The sequence below is a fragment of the Protobothrops mucrosquamatus genome, unplaced genomic scaffold (genome assembly GCF_001527695.2).
Source record: "Protobothrops mucrosquamatus isolate PMUCROS unplaced genomic scaffold, P.Mucros_1.0 scaffold2264, whole genome shotgun sequence".
In the NCBI taxonomy this organism is placed as follows: Eukaryota; Metazoa; Chordata; class Lepidosauria; order Squamata; family Viperidae; genus Protobothrops; species Protobothrops mucrosquamatus.
In genome coordinates this window covers 33116-59457 of record NW_015388353.1, presented here as the reverse complement: position 1 = coordinate 59457, position 26342 = coordinate 33116, and the positions used below count along the sequence as shown (strand labels likewise).

Below are 26342 nucleotides of genomic sequence, written 5' to 3'. Positions count from 1 at the left end.
TGCTCAGGGACCAGTCACTTGTAAGTAAGCCACAAGCATCTGCCAGACCTTCAGACATGGATATATACTGGATCTTTGCAGCTTTGTGGGATTATTACTACCAATCTCTACAGTGTACTAAAGGGGAAGGCTGTGCAACTGGAAATTGTTTTTTTTTTTATGAACTGTGCACTTAAAAGAGTCACGTGTTTGTTTGCTTGTTTGGAATTTCCACCTGCTGATATACACAAAATAATTTATTAAGAGCTAAGATAAATAGATTTGCTTTTTTTTTCAGTAATGAAAATATTCCAGGATATTTCATCATTCCAAGATGAAGAGAAGATAAAAGGATTTGCTGCTATATACAGGAAAAAAAAAAGAGAAAAGAGACCAATACTTCTTTGTCTGATCCCTGGTTAGAATGATCATCATTTGAATGAAGGCCCAACTTATCCCCAATGATCTCTTGAAACCCATAATTTCCAGCGATCAGTCCATCTACCTGAGAAGGGGAAAAGAACAAGAAAAGGCAAAATATCACACTGTAGGACTGACGGGTTAACATTAGGAAGGACTGTAGAGTTATTAACACAATTGACTATTATTCTTCCATTCTCGGTGCCCTCATTAGCTCAAGGGTTTATTATTAAGTTCATGTTATTACGAAGGTACCATCGTCAAAGAGAGAGCTGCCTGGAGCAGCTTTCAAGTAGCGTTCACATTTATCAACAACAAAACTATCAGAATGCCCTCAATATACAATTGGCTCGCCGGCTTTCCCGCCCTACGTTCTTCCTTCATATTTTAAGGATATTGGTTAACCCCCCAACGTAATCGGTTCAAAACATATACACGTTAGACAAACTATACTGTGTGGGTTTCCTTTTGTCAAAAAGATCACAAACTGTCCAAGGCATTTTTTTCGGATGAAGAGGACAAGCTGAATGAGGTATCGTCAGGTTCTGGAGATGTATGGTTGAAGTCCATCTCTTCCAATTCGGGAGGTAAATCGGCTAGAAGTGCCTGCATTACAAAGAAAATGGGAATAATGAAAAGTGGCCGTTTATTCTTGGGAGTTCGGGGACCGAGCACATCAACAATTAACCAGTGGGTGCTCCATCACTGGAGGCTTTTTAAGAAGAGACTAGACAGCCATTTGTCTGAAATGGTATAAGATCTTCTGCTTGAGCAGGGGGTTGGACTAGAACAGACATGTCAAACACAAGGCCTGGGGGCCAGAAGTGGTTTCATGTGGCCCGCGAAGCCATCCTGGAAACAGTGAGGGAACGGCCCCCGCTGCCTTGGCCCTGGCCCAGGCCAGCCGGGAGCCAATATACAATTTTGTGGTGGCCATCTATGCTGAAGCACATTCAGTCTTAGCTCCACAAGGCTGTCTAGAAACAGCGAGGAACCAGCCCCTGCTGTGTCAGCCCTGCACCCTGGGTGCATGCTGGGGAGGGGTCACCCTTTGTGAGGAATGAAGAAATGGACCATGCCTTGGCGCTAGCCCCGGTCCCACCACCTTCTGCCAGAGACCCTCAGATCTGTCCCACTCCTGCCCAGGCCCCCACAGGCACCCTTGACGTGAACGATGTAGAGCTGGCCATGCCCACCCAGTAGGCCACACCCATTCCATCCACGCCCATCCAGTAGGCCACACCCACCTCCCCCCCCGAGGGCAACCACAATGCTTATGCGGCCCTCAATGAAATTGAGTTTGACACCCCTGGATTAGAAGACCTTCAAGGTCCCTTCCAGCTCTGCCATTCTGTTATGTTTTCAATCTTGGCCTTCCCTGTTCATGTCTTAATTGCTCCAACACCCAAACTAGGTTTAATGTGTGTCTCCCACCGAAGGAAAGGGACTCAGCCCAGGAAGACAAAATGGTGAGTGACCAAATGATAGGATGAGTCTGTTGATGCTGGGTCAAGAGTGGCCTTTCTGAAGTTCTTCCTTCAGTGGAATTCATTTCATGCGTTTTATTTCGTTCAGGACATACCTCGTGTCGTAACGTTTTAATGATATTTTAATGTTTGTCATTTTAACCTTTTAATAGTTTTAACTATTTTTTTGCTTGTTTTGATGACTTGCAAACCACTCAGAGCCACCTTGTAGGGGAGATGGGTGGCAGAAATATTTAACAGATAACATGAATGCATCCCAATCTCTGCAATCTACATTTAAAAAGTTCTACCATAAAGAAATAGTCGGAGGCAACATCCTCGCTATGTATATATTTACATGTATAACATTAGTGGCAGAGAGTTGCTCTCACTGGGAGATCCACTGAAACCTGCTTATAGCTTCATAGCAGAGGCCTCCGGTCCCGTTAAAAGTGACAAAAGTTTGCCCCCTCTTTTTTTCAGTCTTACCTGCTGCTGATCTTTATCATCTGTTTTGACAGCAAGTATCAAGCTTCTAGTGAAAGCCTGAAGTTCAAAATACTTCTGTTTTTGATGCTCCAGTTCACTCTCAACGAATCTTACTTCCTCATTCTGGAGGGAGGGAAAAAATTCCATAGGACTCTTAGTATATAATGCTTCATTTTGTAAGGGAGTTAAATTGTTCTCAAATACGGTTTCTCCCCCCCCTTTTGGTTTTTTAAAGAGGAGCTATATTTGCAAATATGTGGCGCAAATATGTGGAGTTCTATGCTTGAGAAAAAAGCCAATGTTAATATAAAAACGGATCACACTCTCATAGATTTGAGACACAAAATTATTTTTGTATTTATAATAAATTTACAAAATATTTTACCAATATAGTCTCAAAATGAGAAATAGTAAATAATGAATTAAAGCACAGCAGCACAATCAAAGTAAACACTAAAATCCACAAGCAAAGTGCACCTTAGTATCTATCTATCTATCTATCTATCTATCTATCTATCTATCTATCTATCTATCTATCTATCTATCTATCTATCTATCTATCTATCTATCTATCTATCCATCCATCCATCCATCCATCCATCCATCCATCCATCCATCTAATCTATCATCTATTTATCTATCCATCCATCCATCATTTCTTTCTTTCTTTCTCTTTCTTTCCTTTTCTTTCTTTCTTTCCTTCTTTCTCTTCTCTCTTTCCTTCTTTCCTTCTTTCCTTCCTTCCTTCCTTCCTTCCTTCCTGATTTTTTGTAACTAGGAAATATTCTTCCCACATTTCAACAACAAATAGTGCAATAGGATTGGAACTCCATTTAAAAAAATATGGATAACCCGTTTTTCTCAGATATTAGCTCATTTAACTTAGAATAGCTGTTTATCAAAATTCAACAATAACAAGTTTTGGTAGTTCTCACGTCACACTATTTAGATTGGTGGGAAGTGATACTAAAGAAAAAAACCCCAATTTCTTCACATTTATATTCATCAGGCACTGCATTTTCCTTAAAATAGGGATCATGAAGTAAATATGTAAAGCTCAGTTGCACACATACTGTCTGTTTTTCAAAGTCTGCCACTTACTTTAAGCCTGGCAATGTTCTAGGATAAGATGCGATTCTATATAGTTACAACCAAGTGAAATCGAAGTTAGAAGTGATCCACCTCTTATGTATAGATGTAACCTTTGCAAATTTGGCAAAAAGCTGCCCCTTATCAGTCCCCAACTGTTGTTGCTTAGATGGCATCAAAACCAAACATTCGCCTGTAAGCTACAAGCTGGTGAAATTGGAACATTCTGCCTTAAAAAATAACGTCATTCATCCTACTTCTAAAAATGTTTGCTTCAGCACCATCTGCCTGGGGTTATGTTCTCGCGGTCCTTAATTTGTACTCAGGACTTCCCAGCACCGAGCGCTGCCCTTGGACAAGAAGGTGGAGCAGGATGAAGAAGGTTATAAAGATAGTCCTTGACTTACAACAATTCATTTAGTGACCGTTCAAAGTTACGACGGCACTGAAAAAAGGGACTTGGCACCATTTTTCACAGTTACGACCTTTGCAGCATCCCCATGAACAGGTGATCAAAATTCAGATGCTTGGCAACTGGTTCATACTTATGACGGCTGCAGCGTCCTAAGGTCACGTGATCAACCTTTTGCGACCTTCTGACAAGCAAAGTCAATGGGGGACCCAGATTCACTTAACAACCGGTTATTAGCTTAACAACTGCTGTGATTCACTAAACAACTGTGGCAAGAAAGATCGTAAAATGGGACCAAACTCACTTAACAAATGTCTCACTTAACAACAGAAATTTTGGGCTCAGTTGTGCACTGGTCTGTACTAAAGGATCTTCACTGCTTCATAATAGACCTGAACTGCCACACAGTGTGACTTTTTTTTCTTCAAAAAACCCCTCCTCATTTACCCTCCACATCCTCTGATAAATTTAACCAGTTTATCAGAAATACAGGTATTCCTCGACTTATGACGGTCACTTAGTGAACCATTCAAAGTAATGACAGACTCCTGACAAGTTACTTATGAACTAGGTTTGGAGTTCTGGCTTTGTCCTCCCCCCCCCCCAAAAAAGGCACTGTGAACGCATTTTGGATGCTTGGTAACCAACCTACATTGATGGTCGTTTGCAAAGACTTACAGTCAGGTGATTACCATTTACAATAGTTTTGGCAGAAAACTGGCATTTATTTCTAGTTTCTGGGGGGGGGGGAAACACGACCGGTAGAAAACAATGGATTTGCTTAACAATTGCCTCAAGAGAGGCTATAAAAATGGGTCCAATCATGTGGTGACCCACTTTACGACCATCACAATTCATGACCATGATTGCCAGGATCAATGATGATTGTAAATTGAGGAGGACTAACCTGTATTAGATGTCCTAACAAATGAGGGTCACGGTATTTCAAATCCGACTTGATTAAATACAACAGAGAGGGGAATGGAAAGAGAGAGAGGAGGTAGGATGGGGGGCGGTGTGTGTGTGTGTGTGTGATAGTAAAACAAATCTCCCTGCTTGCATTAGGTGGGCTGTGAAAAACAAGGGAACTGGCTTTGAACAGCCAGCTTATCTGAACAACAGTTTGAGATATCTCCCTGATATTTAACAGCAGAAGCTACAACTTTCATATTCTTAATTTAATTTTTTGATCAAAAGCTGTATATTTAGAACAGGGGTGGGAGACGATGGCCCTTTTATGACTTGCGGTCTTCAACTCCCAGAATTCTGGGAGTTGAAGTCCGTAAGTCGTAAAGGTTCCCCACCTCTGATTTAGAGGATAATGGTTTTTCTGTTTGAGCAAAAATGCAAGGCACTTACTTTGTAATCCAGAAGAGAGCTCATTTGATCCACTTCAGAGTTACTTATCATATCGCTTTCCTCATCATCTATTATTTCTATTTTCTTAAAGAAAAAAGCAGACAGTATATTTCATTTTTGAAAGGAAACATTTTGACACAGTCATCCTCCACAAAAGCTTTCCAAGATCGGATATTCTGAGTTTTGTTTTTTCCTTTCTCCCCCCACCTCCTTCCCCCCTCCAGTTCTACAGCACAACACAGAGCCCTTCAGATAATCAGTCCATCAAGCTTTGTGGTTTTAATTCAGTTAAGTTGATTTTAGGAAGCATTCTCACCACATTATCGGAAGATACAGTAGCGTGGTCCTCTTCTTTGTGGCCAATGTCTTCCCTTGGAAGAACTTCATTGTGTTCTTCTGCAGAAATAAACAGCGATGCAGTTCTAAGCAAAGACTGTCAGAAAATCCTCAGAAAGAAAGAAAAAAGTGTGTCCGCTTCTACGTCACAGATAGTTATGATAAACTTCTTATTTAAGTAAAATCAAATTTGTCTATATACTGTAATCAAAAGAGTTAATAACAAAATGAAAAAAAAAGCACAAGGTTGCTGGAACTTCTGTTTTTCTTCTCAGGATAAAACCATCCTGTTAAATCATCTTGTTTTTCTTCTGAAATAGTAATGCTAGAATTAAATCCTTTGGACCATGGGAGTGAGACAAATAATGAATCTTTATTCAGACACTGAGCACCTCTTTAATGATATTTCTAGTTTAGTCAACAGATCATTGGTGTTCGTGAAAAAGGATAAAAACTGAGAAGCAACATGCGTGTTTAGGACTTGTTCTGGAAGTTTTCGATCCCTCCACTGTTATTAATGTGGAGCTAGATTTCAAATCTCACCATGGCCAAACAAGAGCAGAACTGAGAGATATCCACTGTCAAAACCAAGCAGTTTTCCAAGTCTTTTCCCATTAGACCCAGAAGGAAAGTTTCCGATTTAAATCTTTATATTCACTTTAGGAATCTTCTGCATTAAACTATGAATCCTACTCCAATATTTCTTTGCTTTATCACCATAAATGATAAAAAGCCCCTTCTTTAAATGTACATTTCCAACATTCATTCGAGATACCTTTATACATTTCTAGATAACTTATCTGGTGTTAAATACCAGCGATACCTCATCTTATAAAAGTTTTCTTTTAAGTTATAGTTTAGTGTGCATTTTAAGCCTTGGGGATAAAGCTATGGATCCAAGATCAAGAAATGGCAGAAACAGTCTGGCTGCCATTAAAAATGATCAAGTAAAACATTATACAGAAAAGCAGGGTGCACTTATTTCTTGCTTAGCGACTGTTTGATGTTACTGGGATAGCACAGCGTGCCCAATGTTAGCTACTTTCATTTCAAGAAATAATGTTTCCCCTCACTCCTATGAGCTACCACATTTCAGGAATAAAGTGAACCGTTTCATTGCCCAGCTCAAACAGCAGACATAGAGAGAGTCCTCGTCTTATGACCCCAATTGAGCTGAACACTTCTGTTGCTAAGGGAAGCGTTTGTTAAGTGAATTTTGCCCCACGTTATGACTTTTCTTGCCACGCTTGTTAGTGAATCGTTGCGGTTGATAAGTTAGTGACCCGGTTGTTAAGTGAATCCGGCTTCCCCATTGACTTTGCTTGTCAGAAAGTCGCAAAAGCGGATCACGCGACGCCCCCCCGGGACACGGCAACCATCATAAATGTGAGTCAGTTGCCAAGCCTTCCAATTTTCATCATATCACCATGGCGATGCTGCAAAGGCCGTAAGTGTGAAAAATGGTCCTAAGTCGCTTTTTTGGGGTGGTGGTGGTGTATTGTAACTTTGAATGGTCACTGAATGAACTGTGACAAGTCAAGGACTACTTGTGGTGATAACTTTATAACAGGTGCAGGAACCTGCAGCTATTCTAGAATAGGTATTCTAGTATTAGAATACTCCAGAAGTATTCTAGAATTATGGAACCAGGAAAATCTGTAGGAACATGTTGACACAGGAAACCTTAACGTCTTTCGAGAATCCCCTGCATGAAAAATAAATTAGCCTCTCTTAACTGTAGCTAAGTTTTCCCCAGTCCTCCAAAAAGGCAGGTAACTGAACAGCCCATGCTAAATAGCAACCTATTTCACATCTAGGAAGCATTGAACAGCAAAATGGATGTAGCTTTGTATTTTATGGAGGCACAAACACATCATCATCATCATTGCTGATGTATAAAAAAAACAAAACCAAGTATTTCTGTTCTTGTATCCTAAAAAAACCCAAAAACACAGTATTTATCCTGCAACTTGTTTATGCAATATAGGATCCAATCTGAGTCGGTCACCGGAACCAGAGGTTCTGTAGTTGAGCTTTTGGACTCGTGCTGGAGCCCATCTTCAGGGAACATCTCTCTAGCAGAGTTTGTTCTGTTCTATGTGTGGTATTTAGAGTGCCTGTTGTAAGTGGCTTTTTAGATGTTGATTGGGGTGTGTTGATGGCTGGCTTTTAAGTCGTTGGCTGTCGCTTGCTTGTGTTGCCCAGCCCTCGCTTTCTGAGTACTTGATAGGCTGGTGGTAAATCAGCTGCTGACTGAGGGTCTGTTTCCCTGGCTTCAATCACATTACTGGCTGTTTTTGGGCCTGCTCGTCCAACAATCTTAGTAGCTGCAAAACTGAACGTCTATGCATTGATCAGAGTGATCTTCTCGGTACCTCTCTTTGATGGCTCCATCGTAGGCTTCAGAGTGTCAGACTCAATTAATTTTAAGATAGTTTCTTGCTAGAGCTGCAGAATGTTCTACTTCTCAAGTCCTCTTGCTGTCGGAGGAGTTCTTTCACCTCAGGCGAAAAGAAGAGTTGCAGATTTTTAGCGACGCGCTTGGCTTTCGCGTTACTTCCAGCCCATTTTGTGTTGTTATCGTATTCTCTTTGTAACTGAAATTCTGACAGACTCGTCAGAAGCGTTCAAGTTCTCAGATATTTTTTTACCCTTGCCTTCTCCAAATCGGTTAAACAAAATGATGAGATCGAGCCTGGCATATCTATCTATCCATTAACGTGCCCTAGAAACAGGCTATTTTTTGAAGTACCCAAGGCAAAACCTTGACAATTTGTTCCAGTCAAAAGCACCAGGAGCAATTAGCTGAACTGTGAAGTCGGTAAAATGTGAACCCGTGTTCACGTTTAACTGACACAGTTATTGTTGCTTGTACATTTTAAAACACACTTCTAGCATCGTAACAGCCTGCCTCTGTCACTTGTTGGGTTGCTAAGAATGGGATCCAACACTAAAGGATCATTTCAGCCGTATTAAAAGATCAGTGACAAGTCATGAGTCTATGCCTCTCTTCTACTGAAAAAATAATTATCCCTTTAGAGTTAGCCTGAAAAGCAAAATTTTATCCAGACTTGGATTGTCCAAATGAGCAATGAACTATTCAGACAAGATATAGAAGCAAAATTATGTTGGGCATACATCCTGGCCCAACTAGGATTAGGGTGTATTGATAGAAAATTCTTAACACAATTGCACGTGTGAGGAACATTGTATAAAGTTGACCCATGGAAGCCTCTTCCTTGATTGATCACCAATGTCTTTGGAAGAAATAGCATATTGTCAACTTGGAAGAAATAAAGCAGAATACATAGCTAGCCATTAGTCACTAAACAAGAGAGTTCAGATAAAAACACATCATTTAATCCAGGGAGACGCCTGAGCAATCATCCCTGACCGAAAAAAATAACTACAAGATAAATGCTAAAAAGATTCCTTTACTGCTTTGTGTTTTATAAATATGTGCACAGGGTCTTGATTGCCAGTATTTCTCGGTATGTCAGATAAACCAGATTTCCTTGATATGTATTCAATTCTGGCACATTTTCTACTTTACAACAACTCTATTGTTACTGATTTTTAGTTGGGGAAAAGGCAATCACTTGGCAGCAATAGATGTGATTAGTAAGGTGAAGATCCAGATTTCAATTTTGGCATCTCCAGGCAGCACTGAGAAAGAAATAAACGGGGGGGGGGCATATTATTTAGAAAGAAAAGTTGGAGAGCTGAGGGGATAAGATAGAAGGGCCATCCGGGAAGTAATGGGTGATTACCTGGAACATAAATGAAGTATTCCATACAGGTAGTCCTTGACTTACAACCGCTTACAAGCGATTGTTGGAGCTTACAATGGCACTGAAAAAAGTGACTTACAACCAATCCTCACCCTTACAACTCTGACAGCATCCCATAGTCACATGGGCAAATTCGGGTGCATGCCAACTGCCATGTATATTTGCAGCATCCCACGAGGCCGGATCCACCTCCCCAGGAACCACCTGCTGAAGGACCCTCCGACCAAAGGAGGCGTCCGCAGAAGAAAAGCGGTCAATCTTGTAATGACGGACAAACGGGGAGGGCGAAGACCACGTCGCAGCCCTGCAAATCTCCTCGATGGACGCCTGAGTGGCCCATGCTGCCGAGGTCGCAGCGCTGCGAGTGGAGTGGGCTGTGATATGACTTGGAGCTGGCAGGGAAGAAGACTGGTACGCCTCCGCAATACAAGCCCTGATCCACCTGCCTTTAGTGGAGGCAGACACCAATGGGTTTTCTCTGTCTGCCTGCTCTTGAGACCAAGTCAGCCAAACTTGACACGCCCCCTGTTGCTAGGAGAACCCAGTCTTGACTTGGTCTCCAGCTCTACGAGACGTGTCAGGTTTGGCTCTCAAAGTCTTAAGGTAGTCAGTATATTCCATTAGTGGATTCTTCATCTCACCTTACAAACTATCTCAGCAGCGCTGGGATCAGCGCTGCTCCAGATCGTTTGCTATAAGTCTGAGAGAGGAGGGGGTGCCCTTTTTTCCCTTTTTCCTTTCCCCGTCATTTCGTCTCAGGGCTCTGGGGAGCATTGCTGAGGGTTCAGCCTCTGCCTCTCCTACCCTTCTCCCGTCTGTATTTCAGCGCTGGGATCAGCACTGCAAATACTGTTGCTGACCACCATCTGCAACCTTCCCAGCTGGCTGTTGATAAGCAAAAAAGTCAAATGGGGAAGCTCGGCTCCTTAACGACCATGTGGTTCACTTAACAACTGCAGTGATTCACTTCATGGCAAAAAAGGTCATAAAATCAGGCGTGACTCACTTAACAAATGCTTGCTTAGCAATGGAAATTCTAGTCTAAGTCAAAGATGTTCGGTAAATCCTGAAGGCCCCACGTGTTTCAATAGAACACCAATGGCAGCTTTGAATACCTTGGGAGCTTCCTTCGGATAAGCAGATGGATACTTCATCATTCCTGTCATTATCCTCTCCTATATCCGTCAGGGGGTCGTCTCCTGGAATGGGTACCGATTTATCACTGGAATCAGAATGACTCGAAAAAACGGCAGGGCCACCACGAGGGGGAGGGACTTCAATGCCCATCAAACGGTACTTTCGTCTCCTATTTCCAATCCAAGTCTTGAGCAAGGAAACAGATACGGGGGAAAAATTTAGACGTTATCCCTGGTCCCGAAGCTGAAATACTAAGAAAGCCACAATCACAACAACCATCATTCAAGAAGAAACACACTCAAATTATTGAAGTTTCTTTGGAGATACGTGGACGGCAATTCCACGTAAGATTTAGGATTCAAGAGAAGCTTAATGGAATTTCAACATATGTTCTCATTCCTTCTCTTCCAATTTTATCACCTCTAATCCAATTAGCGTTGGATGAAAAGCTGTTTACTTATTGATTATAAATGAATGGATGTCTGAAATGTATCGTACTGAAGTATTAGAATTAGAGGCACCTTAATGGCAATTACAAGATTTGGCTACAAAAAGGAAAGAACTACAGAGAAAATATGTTTAGAAAGAATTGGATGGCAAGGGCTGCCCTAATTACGGTATATCTGATTTCTCACTTAAAAGCACCTGTGAGATGTGCACAGGATTATGTACTCTAAAAACTGGTCTTGATGCAGTATTTGATAGAAAAGGGGCCCTCCAGAAAGACTGTTTCAAAAAAAGTTGTAAAATTCGAGACCAATCACACGGTGACCTGCTTAATGATTGGGACAACTTAAGACCATAATTCTAGACTCAATTATAGTTGTAAATTGAGGAGTAGCTGTATTCTCATGAATGCTCAGCCTTTCTTTGCCTCATCACTTGAGCACAAAGTATATCAGGCTCAAAAAATTATGTCGATTGCAACATAAATGATTTATTGAAGCTTATGCAGAAAAATCTGGTCAACTAACGGTCAGCACCAAATTGGGGCCAGATAAGTGGGACTGGACTTGGCTTGTTTGTGGCAACACATGGACTCTAAGCTGATGACACATTTAACTCCACCTCTCAACTCTGACTGCTCGTCTCCTACATGTGCAACGTATTTTATTCTCAAGGCCCTAGGAATTCAAGCAGAGTTTACCAAGTTTGCAAATTCAGAAGATGAATGAGATGATATACTTGGAACTCCATACATGCAAAGCATAGCTCCTGCCTTTCCCTCTTTTTGGTGTGTGTGTGTGTGATATGAAGAACTGACAACAACTGTTACTCCTTTTCAGTTCTCATTTTTTTTAAAAAAAACCTGATATAAATCTCAATACAACTGAAGTATCAGACATCTAACATATAGTATCTACCAATAAATGTCTTACCTAAGGCACGATGTCTATAAATAGACAGGAAACAGAGCACTTCCTAATGTAACCATGCAATAACACATGCAATCTATTTCGGTCTAACTCTTGCAATTCAGAAAAAAAAAAAGAAGAGAGAGAAAACTTTCATCGGGGCTATTTTCGGCTTCTACATACGTAAGGTTCTTACCCTTACTATTTCACAGTCAACGTTCAATTCTGCAGCAACAGCTTCAATTTTCTCTCTGCAAACGGATCCAAGGCTGGTCATGCCTTTATCCCAATACTTCTTCAGGGTGGCTAAATCTCGATCGCTGAATTGTGTACGGTCCTGTAACTGTAAAACAAGCACATAACCTTTTTTCACCCCCACCTCAATGGAGAGTGCAAAAAACAGGCAAGGGCAGACGGTGAAAATGAATATCTTCTCAACCGGAATGGGACAACTTGCTGCTGCAGTCAGTTTGCCACAGTATAACTCATTGTGGGACCATTCAACAATTCAATTATTTTAAATAATTAAAAATTATTTTAACTGTTATTCGCATTTAATTTTGTCCCTCCTTTAGCATCCTTTCTTTATTGATTCTGTCGGATTATTTCTTCGATATTAGTGTAACTCTTGTCCTGCAGTGAGTTGTCCATGGCAAGCTGATCATGGTGAGTTGTCTGCGGCAAGTTGTCGTAGACCCCTTCTCAACATCAAGCTTAGTCACTTGTACCAAATTAAAATGGCTGCATTTATTTAGCTGCAAAATTTTACAATTTTCCTTTGCCCAGTCGTTTGGGAAACGTACAAGGACATGGGTGTGCTTTAGTAATACAAAGATTACTAAATACAGCTTATTAAAAGCCCAGGAACTTGCAAAAAGAACATAGCAATGTTCCAGAAAGATGCCACAGTCAAATTATTATTATTTTTTAAACTACAGTCAATGATCAGCAAGGTAACAAAAGAAAAACCCAGAAAGAATAATTGAATACAATATATATAGTACAGGCTCCATTATGGACTACCGGCAGTTTAGGATCAGCCATTGAACCTGATAAGGCAATAAATGATACGTAAATAATTTCTGTAATTCACAAGAGATAAATTAAATGTTGTCCAGCAATCTGAATAGCTTAAAAAAAGATTCAGGCAATTATTATGTCAATGCCTACATAACTAATCTGATATTTTAAAAATGAGAATATAAGATCTTGGGACAGAAAAAGCTTCATATTTTGCTTATGAGCTTTCCAGAAGATCTGGCCAAACTTTGTTCAAAAAAAGATTTCTTGAATTTTTGATCTTTACACTAGGATTCTTAGAACATTAAAACCAGGATTACTATACTTGTCCATGCTCTTTCCTAACAATGAAAAATAAAAAAATTGGCTTGAGTCGCACTAATACTTTGATTGTATTAAAGAGAAGTGGATGGATTGGTGTGTGCCATAATCCAAATCAATCGTACACAAAATTATGTGAGAGAAAAGCTCACTCCTTTATTACTGGACATCTATATTTATTAAGGATCCATTTATATACCCTGGCTTAAAGTGTTAAGAAACTTTACTCTGGATCACTTTTCAGTATGAGTCATTTTAAAAATGGCACCTAAGATTATTCTGGTCAGCAAACCGACTTGTGAGTACTTTGTTATCCTAGCAGAACTGGAGACAATGACAAATTACTTTATTTCATTTGCAAAACTCATTTGAATTTCCCTGTGCAAATGAAGATTACATGAAAGTCTAGAAATTGGTGCCATTTGTTAGATTACAGCTTCCGCAAACAGGTTTTAAAATGCCCTTGAAAGCATTTTTAATTGCACAGATTCAGGCTATTTAACATCAACACAAACTAATAGTAAGATAGTTAACCAACAACATTAAAGAGGAATCTGTACAAAACAATTTTTTTTTAGGATATGTTTAGAGTTATTGCAGAACCAAAAGATTCACAGCCTTCTACTTTGGTTTTCCTTTGTGCCCCATAGCTGTGATTTCATTTGCTTGAAATGAAATGAGAAAAAAAGAAAGAAAGAAAGACAAAACTATTTGGAAGCAGACGGAATTTAACTTGAGACTAATAATCGGTTGAAATGGGGCTATAAATTGGGACTATGGAGGTTTTACTTTGATAGCCCACAATTGAAACTGTCTTCATTATTCTTGGGATCAGCAAGGCTCATCTTTAAAAAGATTTATTTTGTTTTCCAAGAAGATGGCCACCTTGTTTTAACCCTTGCTAGGTTTTCGAGTGGCTTTTAAAAATACCACTTCATTAGTACAATTATTTTCCAGCAGTTTTTATTATTGTGATGCTGTCACTGAAACACAACAATGAAAGCTGTTGATTGATATAATTAATATTAAACTGACTCGTAACAGTTAACGGACAGGATTTTGAATAACAGAGTATATTACAGTGATGGAGAATCTTTTAGAGACCGAGTGCCCAAACTGCAACCCAAAACCACTTATGGGTGCTGGGTGGCGTGGCCCATTGGGTGGGCGTGGCCCATTGGGTGGGCGTGGCCCATTGGGTGGGCCTGGCTGCGGTGGTAACGGCAGACTGGGTGGGACTAAAAAGTTCAATCAATCAATTCTAACTTTGCGAGATCTTTTTTTTTTTCCGCGAGAAGTTGAAATTGATTGATTGATTGAACCTTTTTTTTTGTGCACAGCGGTGGAGGCCTAAAGCGAAAAGGTTTTATAAAACCTTTATATATAAAACCAGTTGAAGGCCTAGGACTGGGGCGATGGCACGCGTGCCCACAGAGAGGGCTCTGCGTGCCACCTGTGGCACGCGTGCTATAAGTTCGCCACCACAGGAGTATAATAATTTTAACTGACTACTGCCTGCATTGATAACAATCCCCCAAAATTTACAGGGCTGCAAAATAAAAACAACTCGAATCAGAATTATGACATGCGATGTTTCTTGGAAAAATAACGAATACTTCTCATTGTTGGCTAAAATTTATTATACCCTACTCAGAGCTGTCTAGTGTATAAATATATGCAATAAATAAACACAAAATCTAAAGCTGAAAGTTGGTCCAGTAAGATTAACTTACTGCTCGTTTCCTGGAGCACCCAGTAATCCAAGGCACAGTAAGGTTTCCTGAAATCTGTGGAAAATAAAAAATTACCACAAAGGTACATTTGCATGCTGCATAGACAGATAATTACCTGAAGAACAGATTTAAGGGTAACTAACTGCGTTGGAATGCGTTTTTTTGAGATGAACATAAACCATTCTTCCTTCTCCAAGAAACCTGATTTAGAGAGAATAAATCAGTGGTTCTCAACCTTTTGTTCACCACGGACCTCCTTTTAAGTAACTTTTGTGGCCACAGACCATGGACACGGACCCCGAGACTTAAGATTTAAACCATAATATTTATTCAAGCCTTCAGAGACCCCTTGTGAAGACATCATGGCCCCCAGAGGTCCGCGGACCTTAGGTTGAGAACCCCCAGAATAAATAATCATTTACTGAATCTCGAATATATTGAATGGTTTTGAATTCTTGTAAATTCAGCTAAGGTTTTTTTTTTTTTAAAAAATAAATCTTCGATTGATTTAAATGTTTCTCTAACTAGAATATGAATCAAGATGTACTCTTGGCTTCGTACGGTTCTGAAGATGTTTCCAGAACGATCATATCCAAATTCAGCTATCATCAGAATTGTAATACAGGAATAACGAATCAAAATGCCAGGGACATAAGAGGAAATCAAGCACATATAAAGAAATTAAAAAAGGGGGAAAAATAGAAAACTGTTCTTATTCCTGGGAGCAGAAAACAAGGTAGCAATTCCCTTTACAGTCACTCATTAGCTGGAGATCTTGATTTACAATTTTTTAAAAAAAATGTAGGTTGGCACTATTTCCTAAGCCTCGGAACTTAGGAAGAAAAGCCCATTACCTGGTAATTATTTTGGTTCTGAGATAGCCTTAGTTGATTGGATGCTGCAAAATGAGAAGAAAGGTTACTTCTGGATGGGTAAGAACTGCTATAGAGGGTACTGGAGGCGCTGTGCAACGAAGTCCGCGGAGGCAAGCGGTAGTCTCTGTTATGATACAAGATATTGTCGTGCAAATTCCTCGCGTTCAGCACGTGCGAATTGCAACTCACGTTCCTGCCCGACCCAGAAAAACCAGATCCCGGATTCTCGACGCGGAGGGACGTGCCGCTTAACCGAGAGTAGTTTTGTATCTGGGCGCCCATGGAGGCCAATTCTTCCTCTCTGGCGTATTCGTCGTCCACATCCCCGGTTTCCATCGCGATAGAGAGACAACTGCCTTCTCCGGAAGACGACACGCTCTTCTCTCTGCTTCCTCCCAGCGACTGATCGGTAACAGCCAAAGAAAAAACCTCGCGGATTTCCAAATTGTGAGTGCTGCAGGAAGGATCTCGAATGTTGGATCTCTGTCCGGATGGGACGGAGGAAGCGAGGATGGGGTGCTCGGGCTTCTGCAACCGTTGGCACCCCACCTGGTCCATCTTGTACGGCCGGTGGCACAAAACGGGCTTTTGAGGTAACACTAATTCGGCGGTCTGAACCGACGACCCACCGTAGCTTTTCTTAGTGTGATTATAAATAGAATTTCCTGAATTCAGCACGCTGGTTTGCCTGGAGAGGATGATGGTTTTCTCGCCCAGGAAAAGTGAAGCGTTCTTACAATGGGGAGCTTGGCGGGTCACCGCGATGTGCTGCCGCTGGAATTCGGGACTGCTCTTCCCGGCTGACCTGGAAAGGGAATTTTTATGCATATCGCTCATCAAGGAGTTAGTCTGTTTCGCGGAAACCAGTCTGCCAGATGAAGTCGCCGGGTTATAGATGCCGGTGACTATGACGTCGTTGTTGGCGGACGTCCACGAGGACTGCTGGCTCTGGGAACGGGCTATGCTGACCACATTCTGAACGGCCACTTCTGGAGGCATTGTCAATGTGCTGGTGGCCGTGGCTGATGGGCTTCCCCCAGAATCCACAACGTTCTTACTGCTCATCTTTCTTCTTTTGTTTCCAACCCACGTCTGCAAACAAAAAGGAATTTGTAAGTGAAGAGGATGTGTAATTTTCCGCCAGCGTTCGAGACGGCCTTTCACGGCTCAACTATAATTCTCAAGTAGGTAGTTTTCCAGGCCTCGACTATAATTTTCAGCTAGCTTTCAAGGTGGCTTTGCACGCCTCACCTATAATTCTAAGGTAGGTAGCTTTCCAGGCCTCAACTATAATTTTCAGCTAGACTTCAAGGTAGCATTTTTATCTTGATGTCAAAAAACTTTTACTCTCTCACATCTGCAAACTGAAACTTTGTTTAAAATTCTGAGAAAATAATAAACGTTGAGCTTTCCATACCTGACTGATCCATATGGGAATGAAAGATGGTGATGTAATTAAGGATGTAAAGCAGTTTGGTATAATGGCTAAGGCACCAACCAGAAATTGGGAGATTGGGAGTTGTAGTCCTGCCTTAAAGCATGAAGCCCATAGGTGACCTTGAGCCAGCCACTTTCTCTCAGCCCTAGGAAGAAGGCAATGGCATGCCACACTTCTGAAATCTTGCCAAGGAAATTTCAGAGACTTATCCAGACTCCAATTACCAGGAGTCAATATTGACTCAACACTGACTTAATGCACAATAATATTACTAGGAACCTACCCATTTGAGAAGTTACAATATCCAGGATTGCTTCATATATTTAATTTTATATTAAATACTATAATTATTTGAGAAACTAGGAAAAAAAATCTTTACCAAGACATTGATGGCACTAGTTTCCTTAAATTGTAATGGTTTTATATTTAGAAATATCACTTATTTTATGATTCCTTTATGCAAAATATGTTTTTAAAATGCAGGTCCTTGCTAAAAATCTAACAAGTGTATAAACATCAGTGGCGATGATCAGCACGATACAGATGATGAAAATACCGTTTATTATTTCAATACTACTGTAAAGTATATATAATACAAATCATCTCAGTTAACGATTAGATATCAGTTTCCTATTTCTTCTACCATAAGGAAACAGAGATTTATTAACTGAATAAAACATTTATTTTGCACATCAGGTTTAAGGAACAACTTACCCCTAACTCTTTCCTCAGAAATTCTCTTTTTTTGTATGCCAGCAGTCCTCAACCTCAACCTCCAACTGGGGGGGGGGGGGAAGAGGGAACTGGGCCGCGCAAGAAGGGAGTCTAGACTGGGTGCACACACAGCCTAACTTGCGCGAGTGATGGGACGACATGGATCCCGACTTGTGCAAGCAGTGGGCTGGCGCGCATGCACGTGAGCGCCCACCCACCTGCCATTCGTGCAAATTGACCTATGCACGCATGCTGGCCAGCCACTTGCGCGGCCCAGTTCTGAATAGGCCACAGCCTTATAGTGGGGACCCCTGTTGTATAGCATAGGACAGGGCTTTTCAACCAGTGGTACGAGTACTACCTGTGGTATATTGGCACCTGGCAAGTGGTACGTGACCATCCTAGAAAAGTGGTAGTGGGGGAGGGGAATAAGCTGAACCGGTGGCAGCACCGCACAAGCCTGAGCGAGAGACGGCTGGAGCTGCAGGGCTGTCAGGGCTCAGCGGAAGCACCAGGATCAGCGCCAGGCTCCAGCTGAAGCTCGGCGTTGATCCTGGTGCTTCTGCTGAGCCCTGAAGAAGCACCAATCAGCTGGAGCTCGGCACTGATCCTGGTGCTTCTGCTGAGCCCAGAAGAAGCGCCGATCAGCTGGAATGTTGCAGCATCTCCAGGGTCTTGTGATTTACATTCAGATGCTTGGCAACTGATTCATGTTTATGACAGTCACAGTGTCCCAGGGTCATGTGAAGTGACCAAAACCTGCTGCAACCACCCAGCAGATGGGGGAAATAAAAACCAAACACCCCCCACCCACCCCCGTTGCCAAACCTCAACAGAAATTCTCACAACAATGAAAACCTCGGACAGGAGGAAGAGCGCAGCCGGGTGGGCAGGCAGGTGTCTTGCTCGGTTGTGTTTTGGGGGGCACTTTTTTCAGTGCCATTGTAACTTCGAACAGTCACTAAGCGAACTGTTGTAAGTCGAGGACTACCTGTACTTTATCACTTTTTTCCTTTTTTGGGGGGGGGTCATCAAGTTTTTGACCCCTTGCTAGGCGACTGGTGGTACTCGGATGTTGCCATATCCTAAAAGTGGTACAATGGGTGAAAAAGTTGAAAAGCCCTGGCATAGGATGTTCATGATAAGTTTTTTTTTTACACTGCTGCAAATATTTCAAGGAGGATCCATTATGCAAAAGCATTTTTAGCCACAACGTAAGTTTCAAAGATAAAACCGAAAAACAGTAATGAAAAACATGGGGCCCTCATTTCCCACACCTAGCAAACACAGGAAAGGAGCCTTAATAGGTACCGTATCAAACTGTGTATGTATAAGGAATAACTAATGTATTACGCACAATTCTGACTATATGCTGCAGAAAGAAGACACATCAATGACTGTGAAAGAGAAGCGACTGAGAGTCCTATGAAGTATACAGAGGAGTTCTGAAGATACAAAGGAAAAACCCACCAAGTCAAATCAAATAAAACGTTATTATCCTCACATAGACCAGTGAGGGGGGGGATTGGAAAGAGGAAAGAGACAGAGGAGGAAGACCTGCTTCTCAAAACAACAAGAAGTCACGTGGTTCAGTTCCTGGTGGAAATTAATTCTGATTTCTCAGCCTTTCTTTTGCCCAAAAGCGTCACCACAAAGGTGACAAGTTCTAGCCCAGTGATGGCGAACCTTTTAGAGACTGAGTGCCCAAACTGCAACCCAAAACCCACTTATGCATCGTCGAGTGCCGGGTGGGTGTGGCCAATTGGGTGGGTGTGGCCCATTGGATGGGCGTGGCTGCGGTGGTAACAGCAGACTGGGTGGGACTAAAAAGTTCAATCAATCAATTCCAACTTTGCAAGATCTTTTTTTTCCCGCGAGAAGTTGAAATTGACCGATTGAACTTTTTTTTTTTTTTTTGCACACGGCGGCGGAGGCCTAAAGCGAAAAGGTTTTATAAAACCCAGCTGAAGGCCTAGGACTGGGGAGACGGCGCGTGTGCCCACAGAGAGCGCTCTGAGTGCCGCCTCTGGCACCCGTGCCATAGGTTCGCCACCACTGTTCTAGCCGTTGAATAGAGTCACAACAATACTGCTCTAACAGCCCACACCCGCCATTTAAAGAAAAGGTGATCCCCTTTTCTTGACCTAAAGGATCCTAAGCCCACAAGAAACAGACCAAGAAAACAATACATAACAGTACTGTCTAAGCAACCGACCATCAAGCATTTATAATTGTTCTTCACAGGCTACACAGAACAGAAAGAGGAAAATCTGTTAACTCAAGTGTCAAATAACTTGTGAGAACTGTAACATTCTTCTGCCAAATATATATGACCAAAAAAAAGAAAAAAAAGCAAAGCACAAGGGGGATCCCAATTGTATCAAATATCCTACCTTTCCTCATAACATTTTATGGAGATGTACATGAAATTTTCCCCATTGTTTTTAATCTCCGGTTCTTATTAACAAACCACAGATTAAAACAGAGGGAAGGAGTGGGATAATTACACGTTCTCTTTTTTATTATATAGTTTGGAGGTAATTCTATCCAAAAATACTTTTTTTTTTTTCTCGATCGTGGATTTTTGCGTGACACTTCACTACCACACCAACCTTTTTCCAAGATATTTGGTCCCTCCTTGCACAAGTGATAACAAATGAAATCTGCAATTCATTGAGTATGCCAAACAGAAGGGTTATGATCATTGTATTCTGGCCATAATATCAAACTTTTAAGTATTTTAACCAAGCATAATTTAGGCTATACTCCATCAACCTGTTGCTCTTCAGATTGAGACCAGACAGCTTTGTTGCTACTTAGAAAAAATGTCATCTCAGTCTACAAACTCTTATCCAAATCAGATTGAGTACTGCAAAGAAGAGAATGGACAACCATTTGTCTGAAATTATATAGGGTTTCCTGCCTGAGCTGAGGGTTGGACTAGAAGACCTCCAAGGTCCCTCTATTCTATTCTATTCTATTCTATTCTATTCTATTCTATTCTATTCTATTCTATTCTATTCTGCTACATCCTTCTCCCTGACCTTAAAAAAGAGAAACAGACAAGTTTTGTGACAAAGAACACTCTCTGAAAACAAATGCAATACCCCAGATGGTAATGCTTGCCAACTCAATTTCATCTACTTTATTTATTTATTTATCAAATTTGTATAGCTGCCCATCTGACCAAAAGCAACTCTGGATGGCCTACAACAATTTAGTAACGTAACAAATCTAGAAGCAACAGATGTAAAAATACACACATCCACATTAAAAATAAATAAATAAATGTATAAATAAAAACAAACCCTGGGCAGAGAGAGAAGAAGAATGGCCACCTCAACAATGGAGCACGTATCTGGTTCTTGTGGAGTATCTAAGTTAATAACATAATCAGGTCTGGAGGGACATCCGTGATGTCGAAAGGAATGAAGCTAATCTAATTTTGGGGAGAAGCATGTTCCATAAGGCCACACTTGGAATCCTGCATCCAGTTTTGGTCACCACAATGTAAAAAAAGATGTTGAGACTCTAAAAAGAGTGCAGAGAACAACCACCAAGATGATCAGGGGACTGGAGACTAAAACATATAAGGAACGGTTGCTGGAATTGGGTATGTCTAGTTTAATGAAGAGAAGGACGAGGGGGGACATGATAGCAGTGTTCCAATATCTCAGGGGCTGCCACAAAGAAGAGGGAATCAAGCTATTCTCCAAGGCGCCTGAAGAAGGCAGGACCAGAAGCAACGGATGGAAACTAATCAAGGAGAGAAGCAACCTGGAACTAAGGAGAAATTTCCTGACAGTTAGAACAATTAACCAGTAGAACAACCTGCCTCCAGAAGCTGTGGGTGCTCCAACACTGGAAGTTTTTAAGAAGAGATTGGACAGCCGTTCGTCTGAAATGGTATAGGGTTTCCTGCCTGAGCAGGGGGTTGGACTAGATGACCTCCAAGGTACCTTCCAACATTATTATTATTGTTATTGTTATTATTGTGGTGGTGGGATCTAAGGCAGAGAAGCCATGTCTCCTGGGGTCCACCAAATGTAGGTTCCTAGCTGATGGTAGCATGCCTTCTCTGCCAGATCTAGTGGGATGGGAGGATGTAACCGGAGACAGGCAGTCCATCAGATAGCCCAGTCCCATGCCATGAAGGGCACCAAAGGTTAAAACCAGCATCTTTAATTGGAACTAGAAGCAAACTGGCAGCCAACGCAGCTCGTGGAACAGAGGTGTCACACGAGGTATTCTGTCTTAACACTGTTAAAATAACTAAACTAAATCATAGCATTTAACTAGGCTTGGCACACACAATTGCTTTTATGAGTGAGGGATTTCTCACTCATTTCGCAAAGGCAAACAATTTTTTTGCCACCAAGCAACCATTCAACTGGAAACCAGTAGATGTGTTACGAAGCCAATTATAACAATCCGACTTGCCTAATGCATGTTTTTTTTTTATTTACAAATGCAATTTGTTGTATGAATGCTTTAAACTTAACAGTTGCACACCCGCGAAAATGTAAGCGTTCTTTCCTTCCCAAATTATAATACACAGAGGGGTGGGTGGGGGCTCTTGTGCGTTTTATATACCAACTGATTTAAATAAAGAAATAAACGAAGAAACAAACAAAGCAAACTAGAAATTTAACAGCCAAGGTAGAAAAGGTAGATAAATAAATACGGTAAATAAAGATGCTCTTCTTAAATTTTAATCATATTGTATGATATACTTTTTCAACCTTTTATCATTTTGTAATAGGCAACAGTGAGATGGGCAGCATACAAGTTTAATAAATTGAATAAATAAAGTAGAACTCAGGTTTTCAACCAAAGTTTCTAAACACGCGTTCTATTGAAGCATAAAGCTACTGATTTTTTTTTTTTAAACGGCTCCATGCCCTGTAGATAAGGTAAGCAAACACCTGTGTCTGTTAAGACTGTTATGTAAATTTGAGCATGGAAACTTCAGTACTTACCCTGACTACACTGAAGTCCAGCTTAGTTTCTTGGGCACACTGTAATATGAGTTGAAAGCAATTTTTACTCTGATTTGTCATTCCATTTTCATAGTAACGCTGCAATATCCTCTGTTGTTCTGCAGTAAATACAGAACGCAGATTCATCTAAAAATAAAAGAAGATACTCTGAAAATAGGAATAATTTAATACTTACAGGGTATTTAAAAAAAAAAAAAAGAACAAGCTCCCATTTATCTAAAGAAATAGGAAAAAACTACAGCAGACTGACTCTAATTTATTCTGGTCCCCCTGTGAATATTCTTAAATATATAGTTTACAAACACACTCAAAACAAAACGAAGCAGAAGCTATTCACGTCCAGGAATTAGTGTAGCTCCACACAAACAGAACTCCGATGCTATTGAAATAATTAAAAGGTTTGTTTGCAAAAGAAAAATGGCCTTTTTCTTTTCTTACTGACACTCAAAGAAACCAACCAACAAACAAGAAAATGGACACTTGGGTGAAGTTGCAGACAGACAGAGAGAGATCTTGGTTCTCTATTGATCCCAGAGACACAATCGACAAGGAAAAGTGAAACCTAATGCAGTTTTTCCTGACCTGAATCTCTTTCATTGCCCCTCAAGAATACTAAGCAGGCTGAGACTCATGTGATTTGTAGTCTCAGATCTCTGGAAAGTTGCAGAGATGACCGCTATGCAATCACTGAGCTCAAAGCTCTTGTAGGTTGCTCTTGACTTAAACCAGTTCCCTTAGTGACCGTTCAAAGTTACAACGGCACTGAAAAATGACGTTATGACCGTTACGACGTCCCCAGGGTCACCTGACCAAAATGTAGATGCTTGACAACTGACTCGTATTTATGACGGTTGCAGTGTCCTGGGGTCATACGATCACCTTTTGTGATCTTCTTACCAGCAAAGCCAATGGGAAAGCCAGATTCATTTAACAACTGTGTTGCTAGCTTAACGACTGCCGTGATTCACTTAACAACGCAGGCATGAAAAAAATGGTAAAATGAGGCAAAATTCACTTAAGGAACATTTCACTTAGCAACAAAAAATTGGGACTCAATTGTGGTCGTCAGTGGAGGGACTGCCTGTACTAGTTACTGTAGTTTGTAAAGACTGCTTGACACTCTAGCAGGAAATGAGCCAGATATGATTTGTTCAGTAATCTATAATGAGGTTGTCATTATGGCATAGAGCAGGAGTCTTCAAACTTGGCAACTTCAAGACTTGTGGACTTCAACTCCCAAAATTCTGGGAGTTGAAGTCCACAAGTCTAAAAGTTGCCAAGTTTGAAGACCCCTGGCATAGAGTGATGAGTTTATCCAACCCACCATGGCAAAATGTGACTTGTTACAACGCAGAGGTTTGAATGCAGTATTTGCAGGCTAACTCTGCTCAATCCTGACCAGCTCAAGATTGACTCAGCCTTCCATCCTTCAGAGGTTGGTAAACCCAGATTGTTGGGGGTAAAACGCTGACATTGTAAACCTCTTAGAGTGGGCTGTAACACACTGTGGAGCAGTATAGAAGTCTAAGTGCTATTGCTATATAAGAGCCATAGTGGCACAATGGTTAGAATTCAGTATTACAGGCTAACTCTGCCCACAGCCAGTAGTTCAATCCTGATGGGGCCCAAGGTTCACTCACCCTTCCTTCCATCCTTCCGAGGTCGGTAAAGTGAGGACCCAGATTGTTGGGGACAATATGCTAGCTCTGTAAACTGCTTAGAGAGGCTGTAAAGCACTGTGGAGCGATATATAAGTCTCAGTGCTATTGGTAAGTGGGAAGGGAAGGGAATGGAGGGAGGGAGGGAGAGAGGGAGGAAGGAAGGAAGGGAGGGAGGGAGGGCTATAGTGGTGCAGTAGTTAGAATGCAGTATTGCAGGCTAACTCTGCCCACCGCCAGGAGTTCGATCCTGACTGGCTCAAGGTTGACTCAGTCATCCATCCTTCCAAGGTCAGTAAAATGAGGACCCAGATTGTTGGGGACAATATGCTGGCTCTGTAAACTGCTTAGAGAGGGCTGTAAAGCGCTGTGAAGCGGTATATAAGTCTAAGCACTATTAAGATTGTTATATTAATGCCAAACGTACGTTATGTTGTATCAGACTCTTTCAAGCAAACATATTTTTCTTAACCATTGTTGCTGATTTTAGCTAAGGCGTACTTTGATTTTGTGGGACATTCAAAGGACGTGGGCTGCACCACCAGTGTAGCGTGGCCCCAGGAACAATATGGACGCTGCTTAAGCCGTTGCTTCTCCTGTTTTCTGCCCCTGTTGGGTGCTCGCTCCCTTAAGAACAGAGGTGAGCAAGATGCTAATCCATATCTAAGTTGAAAGCTCTTTTGACAACTTTGCGTCAATATACTGGGATTATTAATCAGGTTCTCAAAGGCGCTTATGGATTCCGTTCTTTTAAACAGAGAGACATCAAGCTGGATTGAAAAGTCAATAGCTGAAATGAAGCAAACACTAACGAAAACGACTTCCGATAGAAGTCGGTGAACAAAGAAATGGTAAAAAATCAATGCTGAAAACACGTGTGATGAAGCCATTTCAAGATGGCTAGTTAGCTGTTATTTCTGGCATGCATGCTATAATTCACCACAGTAGACATTTACCCACAAATTACACTGAGACTCATTGTTTTTACGCTGAGTGATAACAGCCACCCTTACTATTATTACTTTATTAGCTTACAGGTAGTCCTCGACTTATCACAGTATTAGAGTTTGTCCAGTGACGTTTCAAAGTTACAACAGCACTGGAAAAAAGTAATTTATGACTGTTTTTCCACACTTAGGACGGTTGCAGCATCCCCACGGTCACATGATCAAAATTCTGCTGCTTGGCAACTTGACTCGTATTTATGACGGTCGCAGTGTCCCGGGGGCCACGTGAACTTCTTTTACGACCTTCCGACAAGCAAAGTCAATGGGGAAGCCCGATTCACTTAACGAGAGTGTTACTAACTGAACAACTACAGCGATTCACTTAACAACTGTGGCAAGAAAGGTCGTAAAATGGGGCAAAACCCACGTATCAACTATCTTGCCTGGTAACAAAAATGTTGGACTACCTGTTGTTTTTTTAAAAAATAAATGGGGTCACATCAAATGTACCCGTAACAGATCGCAAAGATGTTTTGCGCGCACTCTTCTATTTCAGAAAAGTTGACAGAATGATCTAAATGACTTATACCTAGGCCAACTGAACTCCTTATATCAGAATAACAGAGTTGGAAGGGACCTTGGAGGTCTTCTAGTCCAACCCCCTGCTCAGGTAGGAAAGCGTAGACCATTTCAGATAGATGGTTGTCCAATCTCTTCTTAAAAACCTCCAGTGTTGGAGCACCCACAACATTTGGAGGCGAGTCGTTCCACTGATCAATCACTCCACAAGTAGGTTCTGATAC

At 41.3% G+C, this 26342-nt stretch overlaps 1 protein-coding gene across 1 annotated transcript; it reads right to left on the bottom strand.

Annotated features, from left to right (window-relative positions):
* Window positions 1–294: 294 nt before the first annotated feature.
* On the bottom strand, window positions 295–23060 carry HDX (highly divergent homeobox). The gene is made up of 9 exons (XM_015824507.1): window positions 22914–23060; window positions 15762–16874; window positions 14908–14961; window positions 12030–12176; window positions 10457–10664; window positions 5531–5610; window positions 5215–5298; window positions 2355–2477; window positions 295–1005 (listed from the first exon to the last, which is right to left on the bottom strand). Exons 1-9 carry the CDS (start codon window positions 23058–23060, stop codon window positions 880–882), a joined length of 2082 nt encoding a protein of 693 aa, XP_015679993.1. The 3' UTR covers window positions 295–879.
* Between the last annotated feature and the right edge of the window lie 3282 nt (window positions 23061–26342).

Bases quoted from the DNA above. Each gene is read 5' to 3' on its own strand.
- HDX (XM_015824507.1), bottom strand. From the start codon at position 23,060: ATGAATCTGCGTTCTGTATTTACTGCAGAACAACAGAGGATATTGCAG. The intron at 16,875-22,913 runs GTAAGTACTGAA...TTTTGTTTGCAG, and splicing joins TGGACTTCAGTGTAGTCAGG to ACGTGGGTTGGAAACAAAAG. The intron at 14,962-15,761 runs GTAATGGGCTTT...TATTTTCCACAG, and splicing joins AGAACCAAAATAATTACCAG to ATTTCAGGAAACCTTACTGT.